The sequence below is a fragment of the Podarcis pityusensis genome, assembly GCF_964106645.2.
Source record: "Podarcis pityusensis genome assembly, chromosome: 7".
NCBI lineage: Eukaryota > Metazoa > Chordata > Lepidosauria > Squamata > Lacertidae > Podarcis > Podarcis pityusensis.
The window spans coordinates 10,891,692-10,918,404 of record NC_138031.1 but is presented as its reverse complement, the minus strand read 5'-3'; the positions used below and the strand labels follow the sequence as shown (position 1 = coordinate 10,918,404).

General features: G+C 44.6%; 2 protein-coding genes, 1 long non-coding RNA gene and 2 pseudogenes across 11 annotated transcripts; 4 read left to right on the top strand and 1 right to left on the bottom strand.

The window, feature by feature from the left end:
- Window positions 1-1,012: 1,012 nt before the first annotated feature.
- Window positions 1,013-26,543, bottom strand: TMEM71 (transmembrane protein 71). 6 transcript variants are annotated; one of them, XM_081012842.1, is made up of 8 exons: window positions 26,385-26,543; window positions 12,199-12,262; window positions 10,300-10,512; window positions 8,501-8,664; window positions 8,178-8,366; window positions 6,293-6,368; window positions 3,327-3,391; window positions 1,013-2,179 (listed from the first exon to the last, which is right to left on the bottom strand). In XM_081012842.1, the coding sequence occupies exons 1-8, from the start codon at window positions 26,395-26,397 to the stop codon at window positions 2,157-2,159; spliced, it is 807 nt and encodes a 268-aa protein (XP_080868968.1). In that variant the 5' UTR covers window positions 26,398-26,543; the 3' UTR covers window positions 1,013-2,156. The 6 variants fall into 6 exon arrangements, with proteins under 6 accessions (XP_080868968.1, XP_080868969.1, XP_080868970.1 ...); XM_081012843.1 differs by having other exon boundaries at window positions 12,199-12,259; XM_081012844.1 differs by having other exon boundaries at window positions 26,432-26,514.
- Window positions 6,381-7,720, top strand: LOC308480950. Its single transcript, XR_013988346.1, has 2 exons — window positions 6,381-7,220; window positions 7,327-7,720. It is a non-coding gene; the product is annotated as an uncharacterized lncRNA (long non-coding RNA).
- On the top strand, window positions 12,352-15,060 carry LOC308480888 (phospholipid scramblase 1-like). Of its 2 annotated transcripts, none has more exons than XM_081012850.1 (2): window positions 12,352-12,512; window positions 14,290-15,060. In XM_081012850.1, the coding sequence occupies exon 2, from the start codon at window positions 14,319-14,321 to the stop codon at window positions 15,021-15,023; it is 705 nt and encodes a 234-aa protein (XP_080868976.1). In that variant the 5' UTR covers window positions 12,352-12,512; window positions 14,290-14,318; the 3' UTR covers window positions 15,024-15,060. The 2 variants fall into 2 exon arrangements, with proteins under 2 accessions (XP_080868976.1, XP_080868975.1); XM_081012849.1 differs by lacking the exon at window positions 12,352-12,512 and adding an exon at window positions 13,701-14,030.
- On the top strand, window positions 16,125-17,687 carry LOC308480871 (phospholipid scramblase 2 pseudogene; annotated as a pseudogene). Its single transcript has one exon. The product of its transcript is annotated as a phospholipid scramblase 2 pseudogene (transcript).
- On the top strand, window positions 19,492-20,920 carry LOC308480885 (phospholipid scramblase 1 pseudogene; annotated as a pseudogene). Its single transcript has one exon. The product of its transcript is annotated as a phospholipid scramblase 1 pseudogene (transcript).
- Window positions 26,544-26,713: the final 170 nt, after the last annotated feature.

Sequence of the window (26,713 nt, the reverse complement as noted above, 5' to 3'; positions counted from 1 at the left end):
CTGGAGGCCCCATTAGCTAAAGTGGTGCTTCAGGTTAAGAACGTTTCAGGTTAAGAATGGACCTCCGGAACGAATTAAGTTCTTAACCCGAGGTACCACTGTACATGGAACTCGTGGACTTAATTAAACCTATGGAACTCACTGCTCATAGACACAGCTTTAAAATCTTCCTGAGATTGGACTGATTCAGGGCCCTCGGGACTTTTATGGCTTATTGGCCATGGCAGCTAAATGGAACCTCCAGGTGCAGAAGCAGCATACCTTTATTAAGGGGCAGTTGTGGCAGAGAGGGAAGGGATTAGCGCCTTTGGGTTCACATGGAGGATACCTGCAGGAAAGACAACAAACTCAGCTGTAAAATTGCACCATTTGGTGGCTCAAGGTGCACTTTATAGAGAATCGGTCTAACTTCTACAATGCTTTCTGCTTGTGTGTGTGTTAACAAAACAAATAGTGCAAGCATAACACAAAGAAAACAAAGAACCAAAAATGTAAACCATAAAGCGTCACAAAAATGCAGTGCACTAGCATAGCTGTCAACTTTTCCCTTTTCTTGTGAGGAATCCTATACAGAATAAGGGAATTTCCCTTAAAAAAAGGGAACAGTTGATAGCTATGTGCACTAGTCACTAGCATCTGTCTGGCAGGGAACACTTCCTCATGGTCTTTTGCAGGGATACCTTCCTAGCGCTTACTCCCTGGGACTGCTTTTGGACTGGTGTTTGCCAAGGATCAAACCTGAGGGCTCAAAGGATGTGTTCTGCCTCTGAGCTATGGTCCCACTGCAGACGAGTAATAGGATAATGGAAGATGGGGGGAAAGCAGATGGACAGGTAGATGGTTGCATATGCAACCTTTTTGCCTGCCACAATTTTGCACACCAAGTTGAATGTGTAGTGCTCTGTGCTGCCCCACAAACTTGGAACCAAGCAATTTCTTTCTTCCCAAATGCATACTTCAGATTTCAAAATAACAAGTGTATCCGCAACATAAAAATAATGATAATTGCACCAATGTGCATAAAAAACTTTATTGTAAAATATGTGTTCAAAAACAAGTACAGTGCAGGTTTCAGGATTAGGTGCCTTGATAAGTATCACTAAAATGTGGCGATTTGCTTTTATTGTAGTTTACAGTATTACAAGTAAGAAAGGTGCACAAATGATACAAAAATCCTGAACTTTTCTTGACCAAGAAATTTATAGCGCAGGGAATAGGAGTGGCACAGCTAGACTGAATGCAAGACATCATTTATTCTAATTTACTGAGTTATTTACAGCCTGCCTTTCCTCCAAGTAACTCAGAGTTGTGCTTTATCCTCACAGCCCTGTAAGGTAGGCATATTCTGAGAGAGACAATGGTACGTCTAGGCCCTCCAGGCCTGAGTGGGAAGTCTGAACTTGAGTTTCCCCATATCCACTCCCAACCCAGTTTGGAAAACTGGATGCAGGTAATCAAACATGAACCTTTCATAAAATTAGTTTGGATGTATCCTGTCGTCTGATAAGCTGGAAAACAAAGTGAACAAACAGTCCCGCACTGGATTAAGGGAGGGCAGCAGTTTTCAAACTGTGTTGTATGGGTAAGCCTCTCTGGGTTCCCCAACAAGAACATCAGAAATAGTGGGCAAGCATTTCTTAAGGGTCATTTGCCTACCACTGACTGTCTTTCCCATGCAATGCACACATAGCTATAGGAGGAGGCTAGTTTGCTAGCACTCCATCCTTTCTGGGATTAGCAGTTTAATCAGCAAAGAGGGTGCATATTGGCTCATGTGTTATAACTGCCAAGGTAAGTGAGATGAGCGCCACACCCCATAGTTGCCTTTGACTGGACTTAACCGTCCAGCGGTCCTTTACCTTTACCTTAATTGCCAACCCAATATCCTGTCCCAGCTTGGGTTTCCACCAGTTCCTAAATCCTGAAAATCGTGAGATTCTCTCAGAATCCTCAATCCTCAAAATGCTTTTTCATCTGTGTCCTTGGTGCAGCTTGAAGGCACGTGGTTTAAGAAAAGAACAACAACAAATGCAGATGTTCCTACAGGTAGCTTAGGCAAGGGTTCCAGAAGAATGTGGAAACAAATAAGATTCTGAAGAGAAAGGATGATTATTCTTCGCAGATCGCATGAACTGACAGGTGGTCCCACGAGGAGACTAGTACAAAAGTGCCAGTGAACCTGAGAGAAGAAGGGGAAAGAATGACAAGTATTACACAGCTGAAAACCATCTAACATTCTCACATTTGTCAGTATTACTTAAGGCACAATCTTTTAGGCATGTTGATTCCTAGCCATGCAGCAGTCTGTAAGTTGATGGTAATACAGTGGTACATCGCAAGACGAATGCCTCGCAAGATGGAAAACTCGCAAAACGAAAGGGTTTTTGGTTTTTTGACTTGCTTCGCAAGACGATTTTCCCTATGGGCTTGCTTTGCAAGACGGAAACGTCTTGCAAGTTTGTTTCCTTTTTCTTAAAACCGTTAATACAGTTGCGACTTGACTTCGAGGAGCAACTCATAGCACGCGGTGTGGTAGCCTTTTTTGAGGTTTTTAAAGACTTTGGTGATTTTTGAAGCTTTTCCAAAACTTTCCCGACACCGTGCCTCGCAAGACGAAAAAAATCGCAAGACGACAAAACTCGCGGAACGAATTAATTTCGTCTTGCGAGGCACCACTGTAAGCATCTTGTTAAATTTGATTAGAGAAGTTTTATGTCTTGGTTAAGAAATTATTATGAAGTCCAAATTAGCAGTGGAATAGCACTGCAAAATAAGTTCATAAACATATTCTAACTTTTGGTGTTTTATTAATAAATAAATTCTAGATGGTTATGATGATTGCTTACTGGGCACAACACACACTTGTTTTCAGAAGAATTAGGTACCTCAAGTCAGGACTCATGCAGACTTTTGTGCCACACTCTCCAGTTGTGGGTCTGCACTTTAAAGCTCCATACCGAAGCAATGTGTGTGTTTGTTTGTTTATTGTCCAAGAGTTTTCCCTGAGAAAACCCACATTTTACTACTGAATGGCAAATGGCAGTCCATGGGGAAGCCCTTCACCATTTGCTCCAGTTCAGCGGTAAAATGTGGGTTTTATTGGGGAAAGCGCCCGGACAAAAAGAAAACCGCTCAGGCACAAAGCTTTAAAGCCTGGCCCTGTGTCTAGAAACGTGGACAAAAGGAAGTCTGGGTGAACCCTCAATCCCACAAATCATCACAGAATTGTAGAGTTAGAAGGGACCCCCAGGGTCATCTATTCCAAGCCCCTGCAATGTAGGAATCATCTGACATGTAGCAAGGATAAACATTTATTTTTTGCTTACAAATTAAAATGATGATCAACAGCAAGAAGCTCAGCAGAGTTGTAAACAGTCCTCCCAGAAAGAATCTGAAACGACAAGAATCAACGCAAGTCAACATCTTAAGCATTATTTATTTGTTTATATTCCGGTTAAATGCCCAGGCGGCTTCTTCCCCCCCCCCCTTTTTTTAATTTTTATTGGAATTTTATTTACAACATAACATAAACCCTCCCAATACACAAATCCACCCTCATTAAACGTGAACATAACATACACTGAGCATAACATACAACAATACAAACAACCAAATAAAAGATTTCCTTTATCCTGTATCTGGCCTCCTAATTTACTTTTTATAAACTGTTTCCTTTATGAATAATTATTAAGATTTTTCTAATTATAACTTAAATATCCACAAAGTCTCCTGCAGACATTAATCAAAACAAGTCCAGGTATGTATTTTAGGGCACTGTTTTGTGAAGTATTCTCTGCATTTCCCCCACGCTTTTTGAAACTCTTGTATAGTGAAATCTCTAATTGCCTCTGTTAATCTAGCCAGTTCAACATACTCTTAACAGTTTATCTTGCCATTCCTTTTTTTTTGGCACAGTTTCTTTTTTCTAGTTTTTAGCAATTAGGATCCTTGCCGCTCCTGTGGCATAGAGGAATCTTTTCTGATCTTCTCTTGCTATACCTGTGTCCGTTATCCCTAGTAGAAAAGCTTCTGTATTTTTCATAAAGTTATACAAACATTTTTTTAAGCTCGTCATACACTGTGTTCCAGAAGCTTTTGATTTTTTCACAGGTCCACCAAACATGTATAAGTGTCCCCTCTGTTTTACCGCACCTCCAGCACAGATTTGCTTTTGTCTTATACAATTTAGCTATTTTGGTAGGTGTTAAGTAGCATCTATAAAACATCTTGATTAGGTTTTCACTCAATACTTCACAGGATGTAAATTTCCAGTTCTTTCTCCATAGTTCTTCGCATGCTGTTACGTTAATGGTTTTCCCAATATCTACAGCCCACTTGATCATTACCTCCTTGACCTGTTCGTCTTTGACCTCCCACTCCAATAATGTATCATACATTTTTGATATTACCTTGGTTTGGTTTTGTAATAACACTTTTTCTAATTATGAAGGTTCGTTTGAGAAACCTTTTTTCTTATCTGTCCTGAACACTTCATGCAATTGATGGTATTGGCTCCAACCCGTAATGCCCAGGTGGCTTCTAAGCAGTTTGCAAATCATTTAAAAAATGCACAACATTGCTAAAATTCAAATTTAAGCTACAGTACAATTAATTAGAATGGACTATAAATTAAAGTAAGATTGTATGGGGTAAGATTCATGAGGTAAGGAACTGTGCCCAAATTCAGATGAATTCTCCATATGCTTTTCTTGACATTCAAAACAGTTTTGACCTCAAACCCTATTTGGATGTGAGCATGGGACCCTGCAAGCCTACCTTATTCACACCACAATTTACTTTGGTATTACACTAAGCCTGCAACTTGCATGCATTTAACTTGTGCGCATTCAGCTTTAATTACTTGGCAAAAATAGAGAAAAATTAAAAAGGGGGAATGGGGACAGGCATCCAAGGAAAAAAACTTTCTCAATCCTACCTGCTATTGCGCACAATGTGTTTTGACTATACACAATTTTGTCCTCAGGTGTGATCCCCCAGAATGCAATCTTTGTGTAAGTTGTGGGCTTACTGTATATGGCAACAATCCAATTTGAGATGCCCCCTAAAGGCTTGCACATTGTCAGAGGCAGAGATGTCCTACCTGAGAGATAGCAATTCCCTAGTGTGTTGTCCTTACATTAATAACTTTCAGAATCCAGGATGTCCCTATACATAAGGTAAAGTTTATGAAGTACTTACAGAATGAGCAGTCTCTGTTAAAGGAAGCCACAGCTTCTCTACGGCTGAGTCCTTTCCCTACCCAGAGGCCTCTTCCAGTTTCATCTAATTCACTTAAGTGCAAACCCACTCAAAAAGATAGTGTCCTCCCACTATATTCCCACCACAGACCTCTCCAATGTGGTGTAGTGGTTAGGAGCGGTAGACTTGTAATCTGGGGAACCGGGTTCGCATCTCCGCTCCTCCACATGCAGCTGCTGGATGACCTTGGGCTAGTCACACTTCTCTGAAGTGTCTCAGCCCCACTCACCTCATAGAGTGTTTGTTGTGGGGGAGGAAGGGAAAGGAGATTGTTAGCCGCTTTGAGACTCCTTAGGGTAGTGATATCAAATCCAAACTCTTCTCTTCTTCCTTATTTTAGTCTTTTATTATAAGCGTATTTATTGAATATTAATAAAACAGGATGGATCAAAAGGCTCAAAGCAGGAAAAGATCAAATAGTCAATAATCAATGCAAATATAATTAATTCATTTCCCTTCTGTGTCAAATCATCTTAATATTAAATCAGGCAGGGAGATCTGCAGAGCAATGACAGCTATGTGTTTCATTCATCCTCCAGCCATGAACTCAAGAGCCTGTCAACAAGGTCAGGCTAAGCTGGTGGCTTTTCACATCAGGAGCCAAGATAACAACCAGCTTGGCATTCTCCAAATCTCTCCCAGAAATTCACCCGGGTCACTAGTTTGTAAGTGGGCATCAAAATGGCTTTCATTTGGCTCTCCTTGGAGATCAGTCTTCTGTTAAATGGCTGAATAGGAAGTGGGTGGTCATCTGGGATATGCCACTCATTAGTATTTGATCTTTTAAAAAAGCTCAACCTAAACTAGAACAACACACTATACAGGTAGTATCGTTTAACAAATTGATTTTGAAGCCTGCCTGAATTTTCCGTGCAACAGAACCAAGAGGCTGCTGTTAGTCCAAAGGACCCTCGAGCTCCCATATCTGGTCACATGATTTTCCGAAGGACAGTTTATATAGCTTCTTTGAAAAACTCTTTGAATGCATTATAGATGAAAGTGCTGCTATATATAAAAAGACATTCAGATTTACCTTACGCAGAGAGAAATGATCAAACACATGGAGAGCACGATAACTGGGCAGAGGTCGTGCCTTACTGTAAAAGGCTCTATTTAGAACACATACAGAGAGAGAAAGAAAAACAGTTATTGCAAGAATGTTACCTTCCCGATAACAGGAAGCCACAGGCCAGGTTATTTGTCCACCCAGTGCTGTCTACTCTGACTGGCAGCAGCCTTCCAGGATCTTGGGCAAGAGGTGTTTCCTATCTCATGATGCCTGTCCCTTTTGCCTGGAGATGCTGGAGGCTGAACCTAGGTGCTTCTGCATCCAAAACTCTGGTTCCTGCATTGCATGGGGTTGGACTAGGTAACCTTCTGGATCCCTTTCAAATCTACAGTCTTAGGATTCTATGAAAATGTGCTCTGCCATTGAGCCATGGTCTCTTCCACCCCTTAATGCCATTTTTCCACAAGGAGTTTTCATTATATCTTCCCCTGGGCTTTAACTGTAGCATGGGCCCCTGAAAAAGGCTGCAGAGCACAGGCTGTTTGTGAGATGATTTGTAGAATGAGACTTTTGGCCACCTCAAAAGTAAGGTAAAGGTAAAGGGACCCCTGCCCATTAGGTCCAGTCATGGCCGACTCTGGGGTTGCGGTGCTCATCTCGCTTTATAGGCCGATGGAGCCGGCGCACAGCTTCCGGTCATGTGGCCAGCATGACCAAGCAGCCTCTGGCAAACCAAAGCAGCGCATGGAAACGCCGTTTACCTTGCTGCCGGAGCGGTACCTATTTATCTACTTGCACTTTGACGTGCTTTCAAACTTGAGGGTTGGCAGGAGCAGGGACGGAGCAACGGGAGCTCACCCTATCGCGGGGATTCGAACCGCCGACCTTCTGATCAGCAAGTCCTACGTCCTGTGGTTTAACCCACAGCGCCACCCGCATCCCCAAAAGTAAGGTAAGGGCAGCTAAAACTCTGCACCTCACCTGTGAGCATTTCCCCTAAATGTTATACCCCCCTTGGTGATGTTTAAATGGTCCTTTTTTCTCGTTAATCGATGTAGAAGGATTGGAAAGAATGAAGGAGAAATTTCCAGTGCTGTGCTAGCTTTAATCCAGAAGACCTGTTCCTGACTAGATCACACCTTGACCAGCACAAAACACCTAGTACAGCCAAGGCCTCGGTAAAGAATGACTGATAGGGAATGAACAGTGCACCAAAACATTTGTATAAATGAGGTTACATATTGCAGAGCTCTGAGGCATTCCTGGAGCCATAATAACGTAAGTGGAGAATTAGGCCATAATTAAGCTGATTTAATCCTCCTGATTTTGTTTTAAGCCCACCAAATACGACATGACAGATGTTACAGAATGTATTCAAAGTACTGTATTCATCTTAGCTCCTGTTATTATGTTCTTGGGCCTTTCTTTAATTAAAGAGCATCTTCCTAGCAACTTCTGCTTGTTTTCTTTCTTTCTAATGATCACAAGTGGGGCTGTGGATTTATTTCCCTTCTATCCTGCTCTTCCTCACAACAGAACATAGTGTGGCTGACAACCTTCATAAAAACCACAAATAAAAAATGGTTAAAATCCCAGTTCTAAAACCACAAGCACAAAATACACTGTGATGGTCAGCAATAAGCGGCAGATAACAAGATGTCAAGTATGTACCAAATGTCTGCAAGAATGAGCCCAACATATGGGACAACCAGATTTCCACTGAGAGTTCCACAGCTGAGGTGCCACCACTGAGAAGGTTCTGTTTCATGTGGCAGCCCCACGAGCTGCAATCATCAAAGGCACGACAGGCAGAACCTCCCATGCCAATCTTAAAACCCAGGATAGTTCATGCAAGGAAAGGCATATCATTAACAGAGAGCTTTACAACACAGAGAAGGGTTTAACTCACTTGAACAGTCCAAAGATTTTTCATAGAAGTACTCTTCTTCTGCTGGGGGAAAGATACAAGTAGGTGAATAATGCTGCTCTTTTCTTGATTTTGTCCAAGTGGCATCTTTCGAAGAAGAGGGCTTCTTTTGTACCAGACTGTGTCTCTCTGCCCTTTGGGCTTTGCAGTTGAAAGCAGCATCAACGGCACCTGTAAAAAAACCCATTGAAAAACATACCGGTATATTGTAAGCTCAGATGTTCTGGGCCATGTCACAGGTCTTCCTTTAAGTACAATACCTATTAGAATAGCTGCTAGCTTACATGAACAAAGTCAGTGCTCACCAGTGTCATAATATTCATTGGCATCCCCCTTCATGTCTCCATCAAACCAAGCATCCTCTACGTAAGGTAAGTCAATAGTGGTGCTGTTCAGCCATGATTTAGAGGCTCCAATACTGAACAAACTAGCAAGGGATCGGCGGATTCTCTTTCTTCTCCGAAATATTCTGGCACGAAAAAATAAAACCAGAACATTAGTACAAAACTGATCTTCTACAAATGCCTATGAAACACTTAACCCATTAAGTTCTCATCTGTAACAGAAACAAAGTACTTAACTTGCATATAATTAAGTTTTACGCATATTCTTCTGCTACTCTCATCTTTCTTTCTTTCTTTCTTTACTGTTTCTTTCCTGTTTTCAATTCTGTATCCAGGGCAGCTGCCTACCAGATCCATCTGGTACGCAGGCTGAGACCCTACCTTCCTGCGGACTGTCTTGCCAGAGTGGTGCATGCTCTAGTTATCTCTTGCTTGGACTACTGCAATGCGCTCTATGTGGGGTACCTTTGAAGGTGACCCAGAAACTACAACTAATCCAGAATGCAGCTGCTAGACTGGTGACTGGGAGTGGCCGCCGGGACCATATAACACCGGTCTGAAAGACTTACATTGGCTCCCAGTACGTTTCTGAGCACAATTCAAAGTGTTATTGTTGACCTTTAAAGCCCTAAACATCCTCGGCCCAGTATACCTGAAGGAGCATCTCCACCCCCATCGTTCTGCCTGGACACTGAGGTCCAGCGCCGAGGGCCTTCTGGCTGTTTCCTCACTGCGAGAAGCAAAGCTACAGGGAACCAGACAGAGGGCCTTCTCGTCAGTGGCCCCTGCCCTGTGGAACGCCCTCTCATCAGATGTCAAAGAGATAAACAACTACCTGACATTTAGAAGACATTTGAAGGCCGCCCTGTTTAGGGACGTTTTTAATGTGTGACATTTTAATGTATTTTTAACCTTTGTTGGAATCCGCCCAGAGTGGCTGGGGAAACCCAGCCAGATGGGCAGGGTACAAATAATAAAATTATTATTATTATTATTATTATTATTATTACTACTACTACTACTACTACTACTATTACTATTATTATTGCTCCCTGCCAGAATTTAGGTTGTAAGCTCCTTGGCAGAGAGGTCTCTATTGTTAATGGCTTTTGCAAAGCACTGTCCTACTGATGGTAAATTATCATTGTTATCAACAGCAACATGATTGAGAGCAGAGAACCAAGATTTATCTCTTGGGAATCTGTAACATGGATGGAGAACCTCATATGTGATGGCTAAATGCAGCCCTCCAGTGTTCTCTTTGTTGCCCACTTCTCTTCAGCCCAAACCCGTTCTGGGTCTTCAAGTGTTTTACCGGTATTGAATTGTGACTGAGTTGTGATTGTACAGTATCTCTTTCTTGCCTGGATCCAAGCTGAGACCTCTGACTTGTACAATGGTAAAAGTCACACACTCTTGCCCTAGGCCCCACTCAATTTTTCCTCTGGCCTCTTCCGCCACTGGCATGTGGCCCCTAGATGACTAATTATGAGCGAAAGTTGCTCAGGTTGAAAAAGGTTCTCCACTCCTAATCTGCACTTTTGTGGAGAATATAGATTCTCAACAAGCTACCGGAGGTAGCAAACCATAACAGTGAACTCATAGGCTGGTTTATATAGTAATTAATTCCTTTGAGAAGGCCTCCTATAAGGAAGGAGATGGTGCATGAAAATAACTGAACAGGACTCAGTAACATTGGTCTTGCAGAATGTGTGGAAGGCACTTGCTTCTCCAATAGAACTTATACACATCACATTTACCTAACTAATTTCTCTTTATAGGTAACACTTGTTTGGGATAGACTCAGCGTGACGTTGCCGTCTTCATCGGACAGAAAACTGTCCTCTGTGAGTAAGTAGTAGCCGTTAGTAAGAAGCCGAGGGCTCCGGCGACAAGCCAAGACACAGCCTGTGCAGGGGTTGGTGGAACAACATTCGTAGGAGGTCTCGTGGTCCAGAAAAGCATCTGTGCATCTATGACAATAATAGCAAAAATTCTGTTACTCAGACATCTGGCAGAAGACCACAAGACAGCCAGTTCCCGAGCAGGTAGTTCTGTTGGTCTGTTGCTGTTAGTGCAACAAGAAGCTTTGTGGAACATTTACGACGGACAGATTTATAGTTACTTATTTATACAGAAAATATATAAACATTTAGTGACATCTGGAGGGCCACAGGTTCCCTACCTCTGATGTGGAGAGTTCTGAGCCAGATGGACCAGTGACCTTGCTTTTATCTGGTATCTATGCTAAGGCATGTATAATCACATTCCAACATACACATGATATTTCCAAGGAGTTATAATGCCCAGGGCAAACGAAATTACCCTACGTGCTTTTCCAAAATTTAGCAAAATAGTTATGGGTTCAAAATGTACTAGAATGCACAAAACGGGCATTTTTGGATAAAATATATCAAAAAATGAGACAACCATGCTAAAAATATGAGTATGGGTTTTCATGTAGGTTTTTAAAAATGGCGTATTAATGTAGAAACGGGATAGAAGGAATAAAAACATGCAAAATTGACACAGACTAGAGGTGGAACTACCCATTCATCCCTGCTTTCTTGAGCAATCAAGTGGCTCTAACTTGTTCTACATTGTCCAACCCACCTAGAAATACCCCAGCCCCATAGCATCTATTATTTATTTTAAATGTTTCTGACCTGCTCTTTCATTTCAAGTGACAATTCCGAAGTAGGTATCAATAAGATACACACAACATAAAAGATAACAGCATAAAACAAGGCAAGTAAATCACAGCCACAAAAAGCATTCCACCTGGCATCCTACCACATCCAAGACCTGGGTGAATTCTCAGGTCTTTACGTGGTGCTAGGCAGATCTTAAAAAGCAGGGACATCACCTTGCCAACAAAGGTTAAATAGTTAAAGCTATGGTTTTCCTAGTAGTGATGTATGGAAGTGAGAGTTGAACCATAAAGAAGGCTGATCGCCAAAAAATTGGTGCTTTTGAATTATGGTGCTGGAGGAGACTCTTGAGAGTCCCATGGACTGCAAGAAGATCAAACCTATCCATTCTTAAGGAAATCCGCCTTGAGTGCTCACTAGAAGGACAGATCCTGAAGCTGAGGCTCCAGTACTTTGGCCACCTCATGAGATGAGAAGACTCCCTGGAAAAGACCCTGATGTTGGGAAAGATGGAGGGCACAAGGAGAAGTGGACAACAGAGGACGAGATGGTTGGACAGTGTTCTTGAAGCTACCAACATGAGTTTGACCAAACTGCGGGAGGCAGTGGAAGACAGGAGTGCCTGGCGTGCTCTGGTCCATGGGGTCACGAAGAGTCAGACACAACTAAACAGCAACAGGTGGATCTTTGTGGGAGGAAGTTGCAAATCTCAGGCTCCACTACTGCAAAAGACAGCTTTTTTGCCCTGTAGTATATGTTATCCATGCATAGCGCTGGCATATGCATGAGTGAAACATTACTTTTCCTAATGCATACATTTAAACATTACATCCCACCTCCCACAACATGTCAGTGACCAGCATAGGAAATGGCTTTTTGGTAGCAGCCATGAGCAGGAGATTGCGACAGTTGATCTGGCCCAGGGAAAATAAGGACGGGCAACATGTGCATTTAGCATACCATCTCTAGTACTGTTGTAGACTGGTGATATAAAAATGTATAAGTAACCTGGGTGTGATGAGTTCTGATGTCACCTTCTTCCTGGGCTCCTTTTCAAACAGTGGAGAACCTGCTAATGCAGAGAGCAGATAAGCAGAATGGTCAGTTGTGATTTGTTCCTCAGGGACAAGATGCATAGCTGAAGACATATATCCTTTCACACATATTATGCACATGAAATATATGCGTTATTTATCTCCCTCTCTCATTTAGGTGGAAGGACCAGCCATGTACCATTCACAAGGCAAGGTCAATTCAATGAAGGTCACTTCTGATTGAGTAGGCATGTTTAGGATTGTACTCCAACAGCCATCCAGAGCAAGGTAGGGATGGCTTGTGCCTAAAAGATGGCAAAGGAGGTGTTAGGTAGATACAGGTAGGGCCATGGTTCATCTACGGGAAGTCCCAGGTTCAATCCTTGCCATCTCCAGGTGAAGCTGGAAAGGGAGACCTATCGGAAAATCTGGAGAGTCACTGTCTTCAACAGAGTCTTCAACATTTTCATATCTGGGCCCCACCTTTAGCCAAAACATCATCATCATTATTATTACCATATATTTGCAAGGTGGCAGTTCTACTGCTGTGCCTCACCTTAGATCAAGTTGCAATCTAGTGGGTTCTGGTGACTTGCCAGTTGAACCAATGGAGGATACTGAGCCAGATGGACCAACGGTCTGACATAATATAAGGCAGCTTCTTGTGGGTAATTTGGGTGCCACCACAGAGAAGGTCTTTCTCTAGTAGTTATCCACCTAACCTCCAAAAGCAGGAGCAGCTGGAAGAGGGTCGGTGGACCGGTTCCATAGAATAAGTTTATTGGATGGTATAAAAGTGTGCAATGCAACCTAAATAGTTTCTGGTCCAAGATGACCCACAAAATTATTTGCAAATTAATGGGTACCATGTTATAGTTCGGCCTCTCTTTTCTACTCTGTAAAACCCCATTTGCATGAGTGGCGTTACATAATCCATAAATAGGCATAATGCACACGTGCACACACACACACATCTCCAGTTTCCATTTGCAATAAATTGCGATTTTTCTCAGCTACTTCTTTCCTGTGCCAGTGGGGCTTGCTTTCTGCAAAACCCAAACAGTTTAATTAGCAATGCCAAATGTAGATTAACAGTCATATTATGGGCAAATCATCTGATGGATTGCATTGTTGATTCACACGACGGTGCTAAATTATTACTTTGCAAACATTTACACAGTGTTTACTGATTAATGGTTGTAGCCATGATAGCCAGAGGGAAATCAGTTATTCATTTGCAAGCCTGAGGGAAATCAGGTACCCTTAATTTGACATGCAGTGTTTCATTCAAATCCTTTATTTGTTTACTTGATGTTTATAATGGATGCAAACATTTGTTTGTGTGTGTGTGTGTGTGTGAGAGAGAGAGAAGTTCCTTGGTGCTGCCTCATAGGTCCAGCTTAAGGATCGTCAATGACAGTTGCAACCATTGTGACTCAACAACAGGCCCATGGATGCTTAGTTCAACTTGTGTATGGGCTATACCATTTCAGTCTGCAGGTGGAGGCTCACATCATCTGAATGGTCCTCCTTCAAAAAAACCATTCCCCCTTTGCTTAGCAGCAACCTGAGCCCAGTAACTGCGAAACAGTGCATTGAGATAACAACATAGCTCCCAATGAAACAGATGTTTACAGACTCACAGAAATGCCACCAAGACAATTTCCCCCGCAAGCTCATAGAAAAGCTGGCCCTACACCACAGGCAATGCAGGATGGGACAGTCAACAAGCCCCTGGGCCACATTATCCAGGACCGCTAATGAACACACCTCAGCGTCCTCAAGGAGCTTTTGGAGCTCCCCCAGGTCAGTGAGAGCCAGTGTGGTGTAGTGGTTAAGAGCGGTGGACTCGTAATCTGGTGAACCGGGTTTGCGTCTCCGCTCCTCCACATGCAGCTGCTGGGTGACCTTGGGCTAGTCACACTTCTCTGAAGTCTCTCAGCCCCATTCACCTCACAGAGTGTTTGTTGTGGGGGAGGAAGGGAAAGGAGAATGTTAGCTGTTTTGAGATTACTTCGGGTAGTGATAAAGCGGGATATCAAATCCAAACTCTTCTTCTCTTCAGGTCAAAGATATGCACGTCCTATAACTTGGATGCCAGCTCCACCTCCACTTCCCAACTGCCCCCCAGGATTGGAATATTTAAGCCAGGTTGATCAAATGATCATCCATCAACAGATTGAGCTTCTGGAAATCATCATTGGCTTTGAAACCAGCAACAAGTATGAAGTAAAAAACGCTTGGGGGCAAATGGTTTACTCGGCGATTGAGGACACCGACTGCTGCACACGAAACTGCTGCGGAACATTGCGGCCATTTACAATTAAAATCACGGACAACGTGGGCCAGGAAGTGATTGAGCTCCAGCGACCTCTCCGATGCTCCAGCTGCTTGTACCCTTGCTGCTTGCAAGAGCTTGAAGTCCATGCCCCGCCAGGCACACCCGTTGGGTATATTAAGCAGACATGGCACCCCTTTCTGCCTAAGTTCACTATCCAAAATGAACTCCATCAGGATGTCCTCAAAATCACCGGGCCCTGTATAGTGTGCAGCTTGTGCCAAGATATTAATTTTGAGGTGCTGTCACTGGATGAGCAGACAGCGGTTGGAAGGATTTCTAAGCACTGGTCTGGCTTTCTGAAAGAGGCCTTCACCGATACTGACAACTTTGGGGTCCAGTTCCCATTGGACCTTGATGTTAGAATGAAAGCTGTCCTGCTGGGGGCCTGCTTCCTCGTGGATTTCATGTTTTTTGAATCCGCAGGAGGAGGCCGGCAGCGAATGGGCGTCTGGGGTTAGGCCAGGCTACCACCTTATAAATGCCTTGGAGAAAGTCCTCTGGTTTCTTCTGTTTTTGCTTTCCTTAGATGGAGTCTTAAGCCTGCTCACAAGAGGGGTTTTTTATTTGTTGAAACCAGGTGTGTTTTTTTGTATTGTTGCTGCAGCTCTTGCATCTATAGAGGCAGAATATTCTTAAAGGTAAAGGTAAAGGGACCCCTGACCATTAGGTCCAGTCATGACCGACCCTGGGGTTGCGGCACTCATCTTGCTTTATTGGCCGAGGCAGCCGGCGTACAGCTTCCGGGTCATGTGGCCAGCATGACTAAGCCGCTTCTGGCAAACCAGAGCAGCACACGGAAACGTCATTTACCTTCCCGCCGGAGCGGTACCTATTTATCTACTTGCACTTTGACATGCTTTCAAACTGCTAGGTTGGCAGGAGCAGGGACCGAGCAACGGGAGCTCACTCCGTCGCGGGGATTCGAACCACCAACCTTCTGATCGGCAAGTCCTAGGCTCTGTGGTTTAACCCACAGAAGCACCCTAGAGTCTCTGTCAGGTGGGGTATAAATTCATATATAAGATGATGATGGTGACTTTGTGTACATAAGCATTATGGTAGCTAACACCCCTGTATCTTATCTGTTGCTTTATTTCCAGTGTAGCAGTAGCTGTATTACTGCTGATCCTATACTCATCTAGCCAACTTTGCTTCATATCCCAACTGACTAAACTTCCAACTGACTCTCAACTGTCTCCTCCCTCGCATTCAGATTCTTAGCCAATCCTCCATTCCAGCTCACTCTCTCCCCTTCCCTATCTAACATTACCTTAATTCTATTATTTACTTACCGCTGCAGGGGTACCTCTGGTTAAGAACTTAATTTGTTCTGGAGGTCCGTTCTTGACCTGAAACTGTTCTGAACCTGAGATACCACTTTAGCTAATGGGGCCTCCCGCTGCCACCGCACGATTTCTGTTCTCATCCTGAAGCAAAGTTCTTTACCCGAGGTACTATTTCTGGGTTAGCGGCGTCTGTAACCTGAAGCGTCTGTAACCCAAGGTACCACTGTATTACAATATCGCCTTATTTGCTATCAATGTACAGTACATACGTTATTATATGCAAACACTGGAACGTCACAGAGACCCCTCCACCTGAAGTTGGCCCCAAGGGACAGGTTTGGGAAGGGGATGATGGTGTGTTGCAGGCTCTGCTTCCCAGTGATATCTGGTGTGGTTCTGGAGAACCCTAAGACTTCTGGGGGAGTTCAATGTCCACACAACCACTGTGACTCAACAATAGGTCCATGGATGTTTAGAACTTAGTTCAACTTAGTATCATTCCAGCCTCCTGGTTGGAGACTCACATCCTTTGAATGGTCCTCTGTTGCAAAATAAATAAGTAAGTAAGTCCCACCTCCTTGGGCAGCAACCTGAGCCCAGTAACGGTGAAGAGGCACATTGAGAGCCTGGCATGGCTCCCAAAGAAACAGATGAACACAGACCCACAAAAACGCTACAAAAACATTTCCCCACAGCAGTTAGAAAAGCTGGCCCCAGACCAGTGAGAATGCCTGGACACGGTGTACAGAACAGCACTGATGAGCTACTTTATCCAGGAGAGCTGATGAGCATAAAGCAAGGTTATCCCGGAGTTTATGGATCTTCCCTATCTTGTTGTAAGCTAAAAATGGGTGATGTTTGCATCCCCCAGGCTGTAACCTGGATGCGGGCAACCATTCCAGATCTCGGCTGTCCTCCCGGATTAGAATATTTAAGTCTCTTGGATCAAATAGTCGTTCACCAGCAGATTGAGCTTCTGGAAATAATAATGGGCTTTGAAAATTGCAACAAATACGAAATAAAAAATGGCTGGGGGCAAAGGATATACTTGGCAGTTGAGGAAACTGATTGCTGTGTGAGAAACTGCTGTGGAGCGGCATGTCCATTTACAGTAAAAATCATGGACCATGTGGGCCAGGAAGTAATTGAGCTCCAGCGACCTCTCCGGTGCTCCAGCTGTTGGTATCCTTGCTGCTTGCAAGAGCTTGAAGTCCATGCCCCTCCAGGCACCCCTGTGGGGTATATTAAGCAGACGTGGCACCCCTTTCTGCCTAAATTTGCAATCCAAAATGAACTCCATCAGGATGTCCTTAAAATCACCGGGCCCTGTGTACTGTGCAGCTTGTGTCAAGATGTGAACTTTGAGGTGATGTTGTTGGACGAGGAGACCAAGGTTGGAAGGATTTCTAAGCATTGGACTGGCTTTCTGGAAGAGGCCTTCCCCAATACCGACAACTTTGGAATTAAGTTCTCGTTGGACCTTGATGTTAGAATGAAAGCTGTCCTGCTGGGGGCCTGCTTCCTGGTGGATTTCATGTTTTTTGAATGTGCAGGAAGAGGGCAGCAGAGAACGGGGGTCTGACAATAGACCTGGAAGCTGCTTCGAAGAAATGCCCTCGTGTTGCTACTTCTACGTTTCCTTTGCTAAGATGGAGCGTTAAGCTGGCGAATAAGAGGGCTTCTTGTTAAAACTACTTATTTTTGAATTGCGGCTGCAGCTCTTGCACCTATCGTGGTGGGACATTCCAATTTATGGGTGCTGCTCTAGAATTCATAATGCATTGAAATGGAAACACTTTAAAAAAAAATACAATTAAATGTATGTATTTTTCTGTGTATGAGTCACACCTGGCATATTTATGCAGACGGTACCTCCTAGTTTGATGTCCTTTGGCATCAATTGTCAGCTCTATTAGTATTTCTGTATGGTTATTATTGACTAGCTGGCTGTGTGTGGAGTGCCACTGTGTGTTCAATATGTGTCCGGGAAGTGTTGGGCTTGGTGAGAGTGTGGGTGCCTCTTCTATTTCAGTGGCCATTGGGGAAGTTCAGGAGGGTAGGGCCTGAACCAATGAATTCAAGTTACAAGAAAGGAGATGATTCTGACCAAACATCAGGAGAAACTGTCTTGATGGTTCAGATAGTTTAAGCACAGGTTGGATGGCCACCTGTCATGTAAGATCTAGAGGAGATTCCTGCATTGCCTGGGTTGGACTCAATGGACCTCACAGTCCCTTCCAACTCTACAATTCTCTGAATCTATTATCGCCCTGTGCCTCTCAGTCTCAACCTGGGTTTCTTTCTCCTTCACCATAAATTGCCACAAAGAGAGGCTACAGTGCTGTATATCCCCATATAACCAGAGGGTTTTCCAGCCTCTGCCATAATGGAAGCAGATGAACAACTTGAGTCACCTTCACAATGGTACATACTCTCCTAGGTCATAGAGTCCAATCACTTATTTTTAAAAGCTCACAGTGGCTGAGCCTGGCTTATTTCCCTTCAGGTCTTCAGTGAGCAACAGTCTTGGACTGCGGTGTAATGTTTAATCTGGCTTCCAATCAGGATAAAAGGGAAACAATAAAGGAATTTTTGCAGGACTTCTTCAGCAAGGCAAGAACTGCTTTGCAAGTCCTTCCTTGCCACTGTCTCCTGTTGGCAATGACAACTGCCACCACTTAACAAGAGACCCATTAGTAAGTAGCTCTTGATCCAAACTCCTCTGAAGCAGCAAAATTGTGTGACAGCAGCTGCATAGTTTGGTTTTCTGGCATGCCCCCTGCACTCATCTATGGAAGATCCCTATCTAACTTCCGACTTTCTTTCCCATACAGCTAGCATAGGGAACTCCCACAGCCTATGGGCCACATCTGGACCCCCTTTCAATGTTACCTGCCCAAACCTTTACTTCTAAGAATATATCTTCCCCTTCAAAAACATGTAGCGTTGGTTGCTAGTACCCATGAGAGTCTGGAGCAGAAACAGACTCTAGTGAGTGTGGTAGCTTTTTTCTGTCTCTGTGGCAAGAGTCAGGATGTTTCAGCCCAACCCAGAAGTTGGCTTGCAGCAGTGGAGAGCAATGTCATGAGATTAGGAAGCCATGGACAGAAATTAGCGACAGGCTATTGAATCACCTGGAGTTATCAGAAGAGGACACAGAGCCAAAGCAATAGAGGGAGATGGAGGAATACAAGCCAAGTGTGGAATGGAGGGAGCGACAGTGGAGAGGAATTTGAATACAAAATGGAGGCTGGAGGAGAAAGGTGAGAGTGGGTTTGGCTGAGAAGAAGAAGAGGGAGGAACAAAAGCAAGAAGGAAACTGAAATATACTCGGAGTCGAGTGTGGATTTCATGCTCTTTATTCAGCCCATAGTAGTGAGGAAGTTCCCCCGACAAGTCTGCTTTATATACATTATTTACACAATGGGCCCCACGTGATTGGCTAATTCTGGGATTCTCCTGTAGGCCAATCAGGTTGCGGATTCACTTCCACCTGGAGTTGGATTGGGTGGCTCCTGAGGACCAATCAGACTGCTGCATTCTGGATCCTATTGTTCTAGGACCAATCAGACTGCTGCATTTTGGATCCTATTCAACTCAGTACATAACAGAAACCTCATTGAGAAGGCTGCCTGAAGGTATCACGCAATGAATTAAATGTTGTTGCCTTTTCAAAAGGGCTAAACTTTGCTCCCCAGGTATCCAAACACTGGAATGCCTAAGGATTAAATTTTCTGCTGCAGGTAGCCATGATTCATCTGAGGGACACAGACACACACACGCCACATCACAACAGGAGATGACTTTGAGCACGCAACAACCGGGACTCTTGAATCTTATCACTGGGCCGGCTTGGTTGGGGCTGCCCAACCCACAAGTGGTTTTTGTGGTGGAGCTCAATGACCCTTTTAAAAAAGAAGGAAAGATTCCTCACCGCTGCCTCATGGGTACAGCTTCGGAACTGATAGTTGCAGTTGCCATTGTCCTCTCTATCGTGACTCAACAATAGGCCCACTGATGTGTAGTATGTGGTTAAAACTCTGTATGGGCTGCATTATTTCAGCCTCCAGGTGGTGGCTCAGCCCACCTGGATGACCGTCCTTCACAAAACAATCTCCTCCTCCTTGGGCAGCCCACTAACTGCAAAGAGGCACCCTCAGAACATGGCCTAGCTCCTCAAGAAACAACAGATTCATGCGGACCCACGGAAATGCCACCAAAACAAACCCCCCAGCGTGGCCCTACACCACAGGTAGCATACGGATATGTTCCACATGCCCCAGGAGCTCATCCTGTTCACGGTCAGGCGCTTCAGGGCGTTGTGTGGATGCCAGCTCCAATTCCGCCTCCCAACTGCCCCCCCGGATTGGAATATTTAAGCCAGATTGATCAGATGATAATTCAGCAAAAGATTGAGCTTGTGGAAATCATAATTGGCTTTGAAACCAGCAACAGGTATGAAGTGAAAAATGCTTGGGGGCAAAGGATCTACTTTGCAGCTGAGGATACCGACTGCTGCACGCGACTCTGCTGTGGAATGGATCGGCCATTTACCATTAAAATCATGGACAACGTGGGCCAGGAAGTGATTGAGCTCCAGCGACCTCTCCGGTGCTCCAGCTGCTGTTTTCCGTGCTGCTTGCAAGAGCTTGAAGTCCATGCCCCGCCAGGCACGCCCGTTGGGTATATTAAGCAGACGTGGGATCCCTGTCTGCCTAAGTTCACTATCCAAAATGAACTCCATCAGGATGTCCTTAAAATCACCGGGCCCTGCATAGCATGCAGCTTTTGTGAAGATGTTCATTTTGAGGTGCTGTCGCTGGATGAACAGACAGCTGTCGGGAGGATTTCTAAGCACTGGACTGGCATTGTGAAAGAGCTCTTCACCGATACTGACAACTTTGGGATCCAGTTCCCGTTGGACCTTGATGTTAAAATCAAAGCTGTCATGCTTGGCGCTGCCTTCCTTGTCGATTTCATGTTCTTTGAAGCTGGAGGAGGAGGAGGCCAGCGAATGGGGGTCTGGGGTTAGGTCTAGCTGCTGCCTTATAAATACTTTGGAGAAAGCCCTCATGTTCCTTCTCCTTTTCATAGAATCATAGAGTTGGAAGAGACCACAAGGGCCATCGAGTCCAACCCCCTGCCAAGCAGGAAACACCATCAGAGCACTCCTGACATATGGTTGTCAAGCCTCTGCTTAAAGACCTCCAAAGAAGGAGACTCCACCACACTCCTTGGCAGCAAATTCCACTGTCAAACAGCTCTTACTGTCAGGAAGTTCTTCCTAATGTTTAGGTGGAATCTTCTTTCTTGTAGTTTGGATCCATTGCTCCGTGTCCGCTTCTCTGGAGCAGCAGAAAACAACCTTTCTCCCTCCTATATGTGACATCCTTTTATATATTTGAACATGGCTATCATATCACCCCTTAACCTCCTCTTCTCCAGGCTAAACATGCCCAGCTCCCTTAGCCGTTCCTCATAAGGCATCATTTCCAGGCCTTTGACCATTTTGGTTGCCCTCCTCTGGACATGTTCCAGTTTGTCAGTGTCCTTCTTGAACTGTGGTGCCCAGAACTGGACACAGTACTCCAGGTGAGGTCTGACCAGAGCAGAATACAGTGGCACTATTACTTCCCTTGATCTAGATGCTATACTCCTATTGATGCAGCCCAGAATTGCATTGGCTTTTTTAGCTGCCGCATCACACTGTTGGCTCATGTCAAGTTTGTGGTCAACCAAGACTCCTAGATCCTTTTCACATGTACTGCTCTCAAGCCAGGTGTCCCCCATCTTGTATTTGTGCCTCTCATTTTTTTTGCCCAAGTGCAATACTTTACATTTCTCCCTGTTAAAATTCATCTTGTTTGTTTTTGCCCAGTTAAAAAAAATGGCGCATTAAGCCTGTCTGTAAGAGAGATTTTCGTTAAAAGCACCGTTAGAAATTCGCCAGCTACCGGGTGCATTTTGCACCTGGTTATTGGCCTCTTGCGACCAATTGACCTACATCTCCGAAATCTGGCAGCTCATGTCTGGCGATTCTTGGATCTGGGCTGTTTTCACACACTAGCAACACATCCTGTAGAATTCTATCCACTATGTTTTATCTGCACAATCAGAATGAATTTCAGGAACCAAAAAGTCACCTTGAAAAAATACGACCTTTGAGCTGTCTGGCTCCAAAATGGCAACTAGGCATTCCATTTTGGCGACTGTAACCCTGGTTTAAGGAACCATTTGGCACCTAGCTGACATATCTTGAGTTTCTAACACTGGTTAAAAGTACTTATTTTTTAAAATAATTATGGCACATATATATCTGCTTATGAGGGTTCTCTAGAATTAATAACACACTGACATGTATTCTTATATAATTTTTGATACAATTAAAGGCATACATATACGAGGATGCCCTCCCCTGTGCAGGCGGAGTGTTTACAAAAAGGTTATAGAATCATAGAACGGTAGAATTGGAAGGGACCCTGAGGATCATCTAGTCCAACCCCCTGCAATGCAGGAATATGCAGCTGTCCCAGACGGGGATCAAACCTGCAACCTTGGCATTATCAGCACCATGCTCTAACCAACTGAGCTAAGTCCCTATGGACCAATGCATGGGTGAGAAATGGGAAGTCCCAATGCCTTGTGGCTGTTAAGGCAGGGATCATACCCATGAAAAGGATAATATAAAGCCAACACTAAAAGATAATATTTTTGGTTTAGGGCATTTTGCTTAAGTCAGATCCCACCTATAGTAACCAGAGCCGTCTTTCCCATTATTGTTAGTGGTTCGTTGCGCCAGGGCGCCAGCGTCTCAGGGGCACCTTAGAGAGTGGGGGAGCTGCACAGCTTTGCCGGCAGCCTTCCCTTTCCTTGCACACCCACCAGCTGTGCCCCGCCAAGTATATGGCTGGCGAGTGTGCAGCTTCCTTCCCAAGCCTCCGCAGGAGGGGGGCAATCCCCGCAGAGGATTAGGACTACTGCAATGTGCTCTACGTGGGGCTACCTTCGAAGGTGACCCAGAAACTACAACTAATCCGGAATGCGGCAGCTAGACTGGTGACTAGGAGTGGCTGCCGAGACCACATAACACCGGTCTTGAAAGACCTACATTGGCTCCCAGTACGTTTCTGAGCACAATTCAAAGTGTTGGTGTTGACCTTTAAAGCCCTAAACGTCCTCGGTCCTGTATACCTGAAGGAGTGTCTCTACCCCCATCGTTCTGCCTGGACGCTGAGGTCCAGTGCCGAGGGCCTTCTAGCAGTTCCCTCATTGCGAGAAGCCAAGTTACAGGGAACCAGGCAGAGGGCCTTCTCGGTAGTGGCGCCCGCCCTGTGGAACACCCTCCCATTAGATGTCAAAGAGATATACCAGACATTTGAAGGCAGCCCTGTTTAGGGAAGTTTTTAATGTGTGACATTTTAATGTATTTTTAATCTTTGTTGGAAGCCGCCCAGAGTAGCTGGGGAAACCCAGCCAGATGGGCAGGGTACAAATAATAAATTATTATTATTATTAGGACGGAAGCTGCGTACAGCTTCCCTCCCAAGCCTCTGTATCTGCTAAAGACAGCTCTCCTCCCGGTCATTGTCCTCCTCCTGCTTCCTGGCAAAAGACAAGCTTCCCAGACTGCCTTCTCGGGCGCCCTGATGCTGGAGAGCATGTCCGCCATCACATTTTCCTGCTTGATCTCCGCCACCATGCTGGGGATTGGGGCAGTAGAGGACATTTTCCACCACCCCCTCCCTTGTTTTGGAGTTCCCGGGGGGTGCCAGAGGGATCTTTGCACCACGTGCCGGATATGCTTAAGACGGCCCTGATAGTAACACATAGTACAGTGGTACCTTGGGTTACATTCGCTTCAGGTTACAGACTCCGCTAACCCAGAAATAGTACCTCGGGTTAAGAACTTTGCTTCAGGATGAGAACAGAAATCGTGCAGTGGCAGTGCGGCAGCAGCAGCAGGCCCCATTAGCTAAAGTGGTACTTCAGGTTAAGCTCAGTTTCAGGTTAAGAACGGACCTCCGGAACGAATTAAGTACTTAACCCGAGGTACCACTGTACAAACATAATATTTCCAAGCCTAGAATCAGTTTTGAGGACTCCACAGGTAAGTTGCCCAGCGCAGGGGCTAGTGTCTCCTTCGGGGATCCTTCAGGGTGGTCCAGTCCCCTCCCCTGACAGCCTGCATTCCCCCGCTGCCGCAGCCTGCCTTACCTGGGTTGTTTGGCAGTGCTTGTGAAATGACTACAAGGGTGGGTTCCACCAAGATCTCATGGAGCACATGAGATCCCACGAGACTTCTGTGAGATCTCGCTGGAAGCCTGCTGTTGCTGCTGCTACAGCAGGTAGCAAGGTGCCTGCAAGGTTGCTGCCTCTTGGGTTTTTGCTGTCTGAGGAAACCGTCTTGAGTCGGCCAGCCCTGCTGTTGGCCTTTGTAGTGATGCTGTATCGAGGGGTGCCACCTTTGTTCTAGCAAAATGCAGGGTGGGGCAATTGGCGGACCACCCACCCCCAATCTGGTGTTGAAGTGACTTCAAAACAATTCATTACAATCTATTGCAGCCTAACAGGATGGTCCCTCTGGAATTTGTCCCTCACACACATGTGTGCGCGCACACATAAACATGAATTTGTTAATCTCTCTGTGCTTGGCTACCCAGAGTTTAAATGCATGACCTTTCAAACACCCTTTCAAGCACATGCATTTGGAGATGACCCCTAACTTGGCAGAGGGAGAGAAGATCTGAAATACAGGACAAAAATTGCATCAATACAGGACGCAGCACTTTCCACTGAAACACAGGGTGGTCCTATATTATACAGGACCGGTGGCAACCTCTACCATGATCCCCATTAAGTTTACCAGGTTATAGAGAAGATAGCTGAGGCTGCTGTTTAGTCCCCTCTGTGCAATGCTTCTTTCAGCACTGTGTCCTTGAAAAGCCAGAAGTGGAGGAAGATAACTAAAGCTGTTCTGCCTGAAATTCCTTTCAAAGGGGCATTTCACATGCACACACCTTTCAAGGACCTGGTGCTGAAAGGAGAGCCACTGAGGCAAACAGCCCTGCATTATGGCATAACCTTTTATAAACCACAATCCACCAACAGATACTGTACATGATGAATGAAGGGGACCATAGTTCGCAAACCATAATACCATCACAAATCTGTCGGTCTTTAAGGTGCCCTAAGATTCCCTGTTGTTTTAAAAACCAACAATCAGAACAATTCTATACAGTGGTACCTCGGGTTACATACGCTTCAGGTTCCGCTAACCCAGAAACAGTACCTCGGGTTAAGAACTTTGCTTCAGGATGAGAACAGAAATCATGCTCCGGCGGCGCGGCAGCAGGAGGCCCCATTAGCTAAAGTGGTGCTTCAGGTTAAGAACAGTTTCAGGTTAAGAACGGACCTCTGGAACGAATTAAGTACTTAACCCGAGGTACCACTGTACTTCAGACATGGGGAACCTGCAGCCCTCCAGAAATTGCTAGATGACAAAACCCAGTAACCCTTTAATTTTCACATTTACACCAAACATGCAAAGAATGAGGGCAATCCTTGCCCCCGTTTCAATTTTCATATTAAGATCAGTGCCAGCATTTTGTACACGGATTTAAATGGTACTGGTTGAAGTGGGTTGTGACTATTCTAAAAAAAATAAAATCAGATAGATATATATGCTTGAAGCCACATACTGTTAAGGTTGTTTACCCCTAGGCACACAGAGCAGGAAGTAAGTCACATAAACTGCAGTGGGCCTTACTTATGAGGAGACACCTATAGTATTGAGCTGCAAACAGCCAAGTTGGAGGGCGTAATTCCTGATAAGGTGGGCAGAAGCAAAAGAGGACATGTCTCCACTCCTGCATCTTGAAAAGCAGCGGAGAAATGGGAATATCAGCAGTGAAGTTCACTCTTCTGCACAGTTGTTAAGTGTGCAGGAGCTGCTTCCCCTCTTTCGCCTGTTCTGATCACCTTTCTTACTAAGTAAAACTTATTTCTAAACCAACAATGCCCCTCAACTGGCAGCCAGGCTACTTTCTTTACACGGCGCACACTGCACCGCGAGCATTTACAATGGGAACTAGGTCATATGGTGGGGGGGGGGGGGAGAAAAACTAACTTGGCATGTCAGCATCTTTAGTTTACCGTGACAGATAAAAGTCTGATCTTGGAAAGCTGAGATTCTTTTTCCTTAAAAAAACAACCAAAAAAAAAAAAGGAAGAAGAAAACAACATCGCTAACCATATAAAACTGCTTTGGGGTGCACACTTTCCTGGTGGTAAATCTCACCGAAAACAATTGTACTTATTTCCCAATAAACATGCACGTTATTCAAATATTTATCACATCTGCCACATCTTTGCACAAATTTTCATACAGCATTGCAGTTGATGCGACTTGTGTATCCCGCTTAAATCTTTTCTCTCTGCAGTTAAAAAGTTTCCATCTTAATGGCCTTTGAAGCTACCCTTTCTTACAATATTGCTATCAAGAAAGCATCTGACATGGTAAAAAATCTTGCAGACCTGGAAGAGCCATGTTGCTAGTTGGTGAGACTCCACCAGCAGCTTACCCATCCAACAGGCGAGACTGTGGACTGTAACTGTTGAGTGCCTGTTAGCGCTTGCTTCCTGCAGCCGAAAGAGCGATGGGTCTTCGAAAGAGCACTGAAGAGCTTGCTTGTTTCCTTTTGAAAACAGACTGTGCAATAGGAAGCACAGAAGCAGAATGAGGTCATGTTTCCTGCTAAGTCTAGCTTCGCATCACAAGCATTCTTTCTGAAGAGTCTGTTGCAGATTAGAGATTAGCCCACTGGAGAATTCAGATGTTAAGGTATCTTCAGCTATGAATAGAA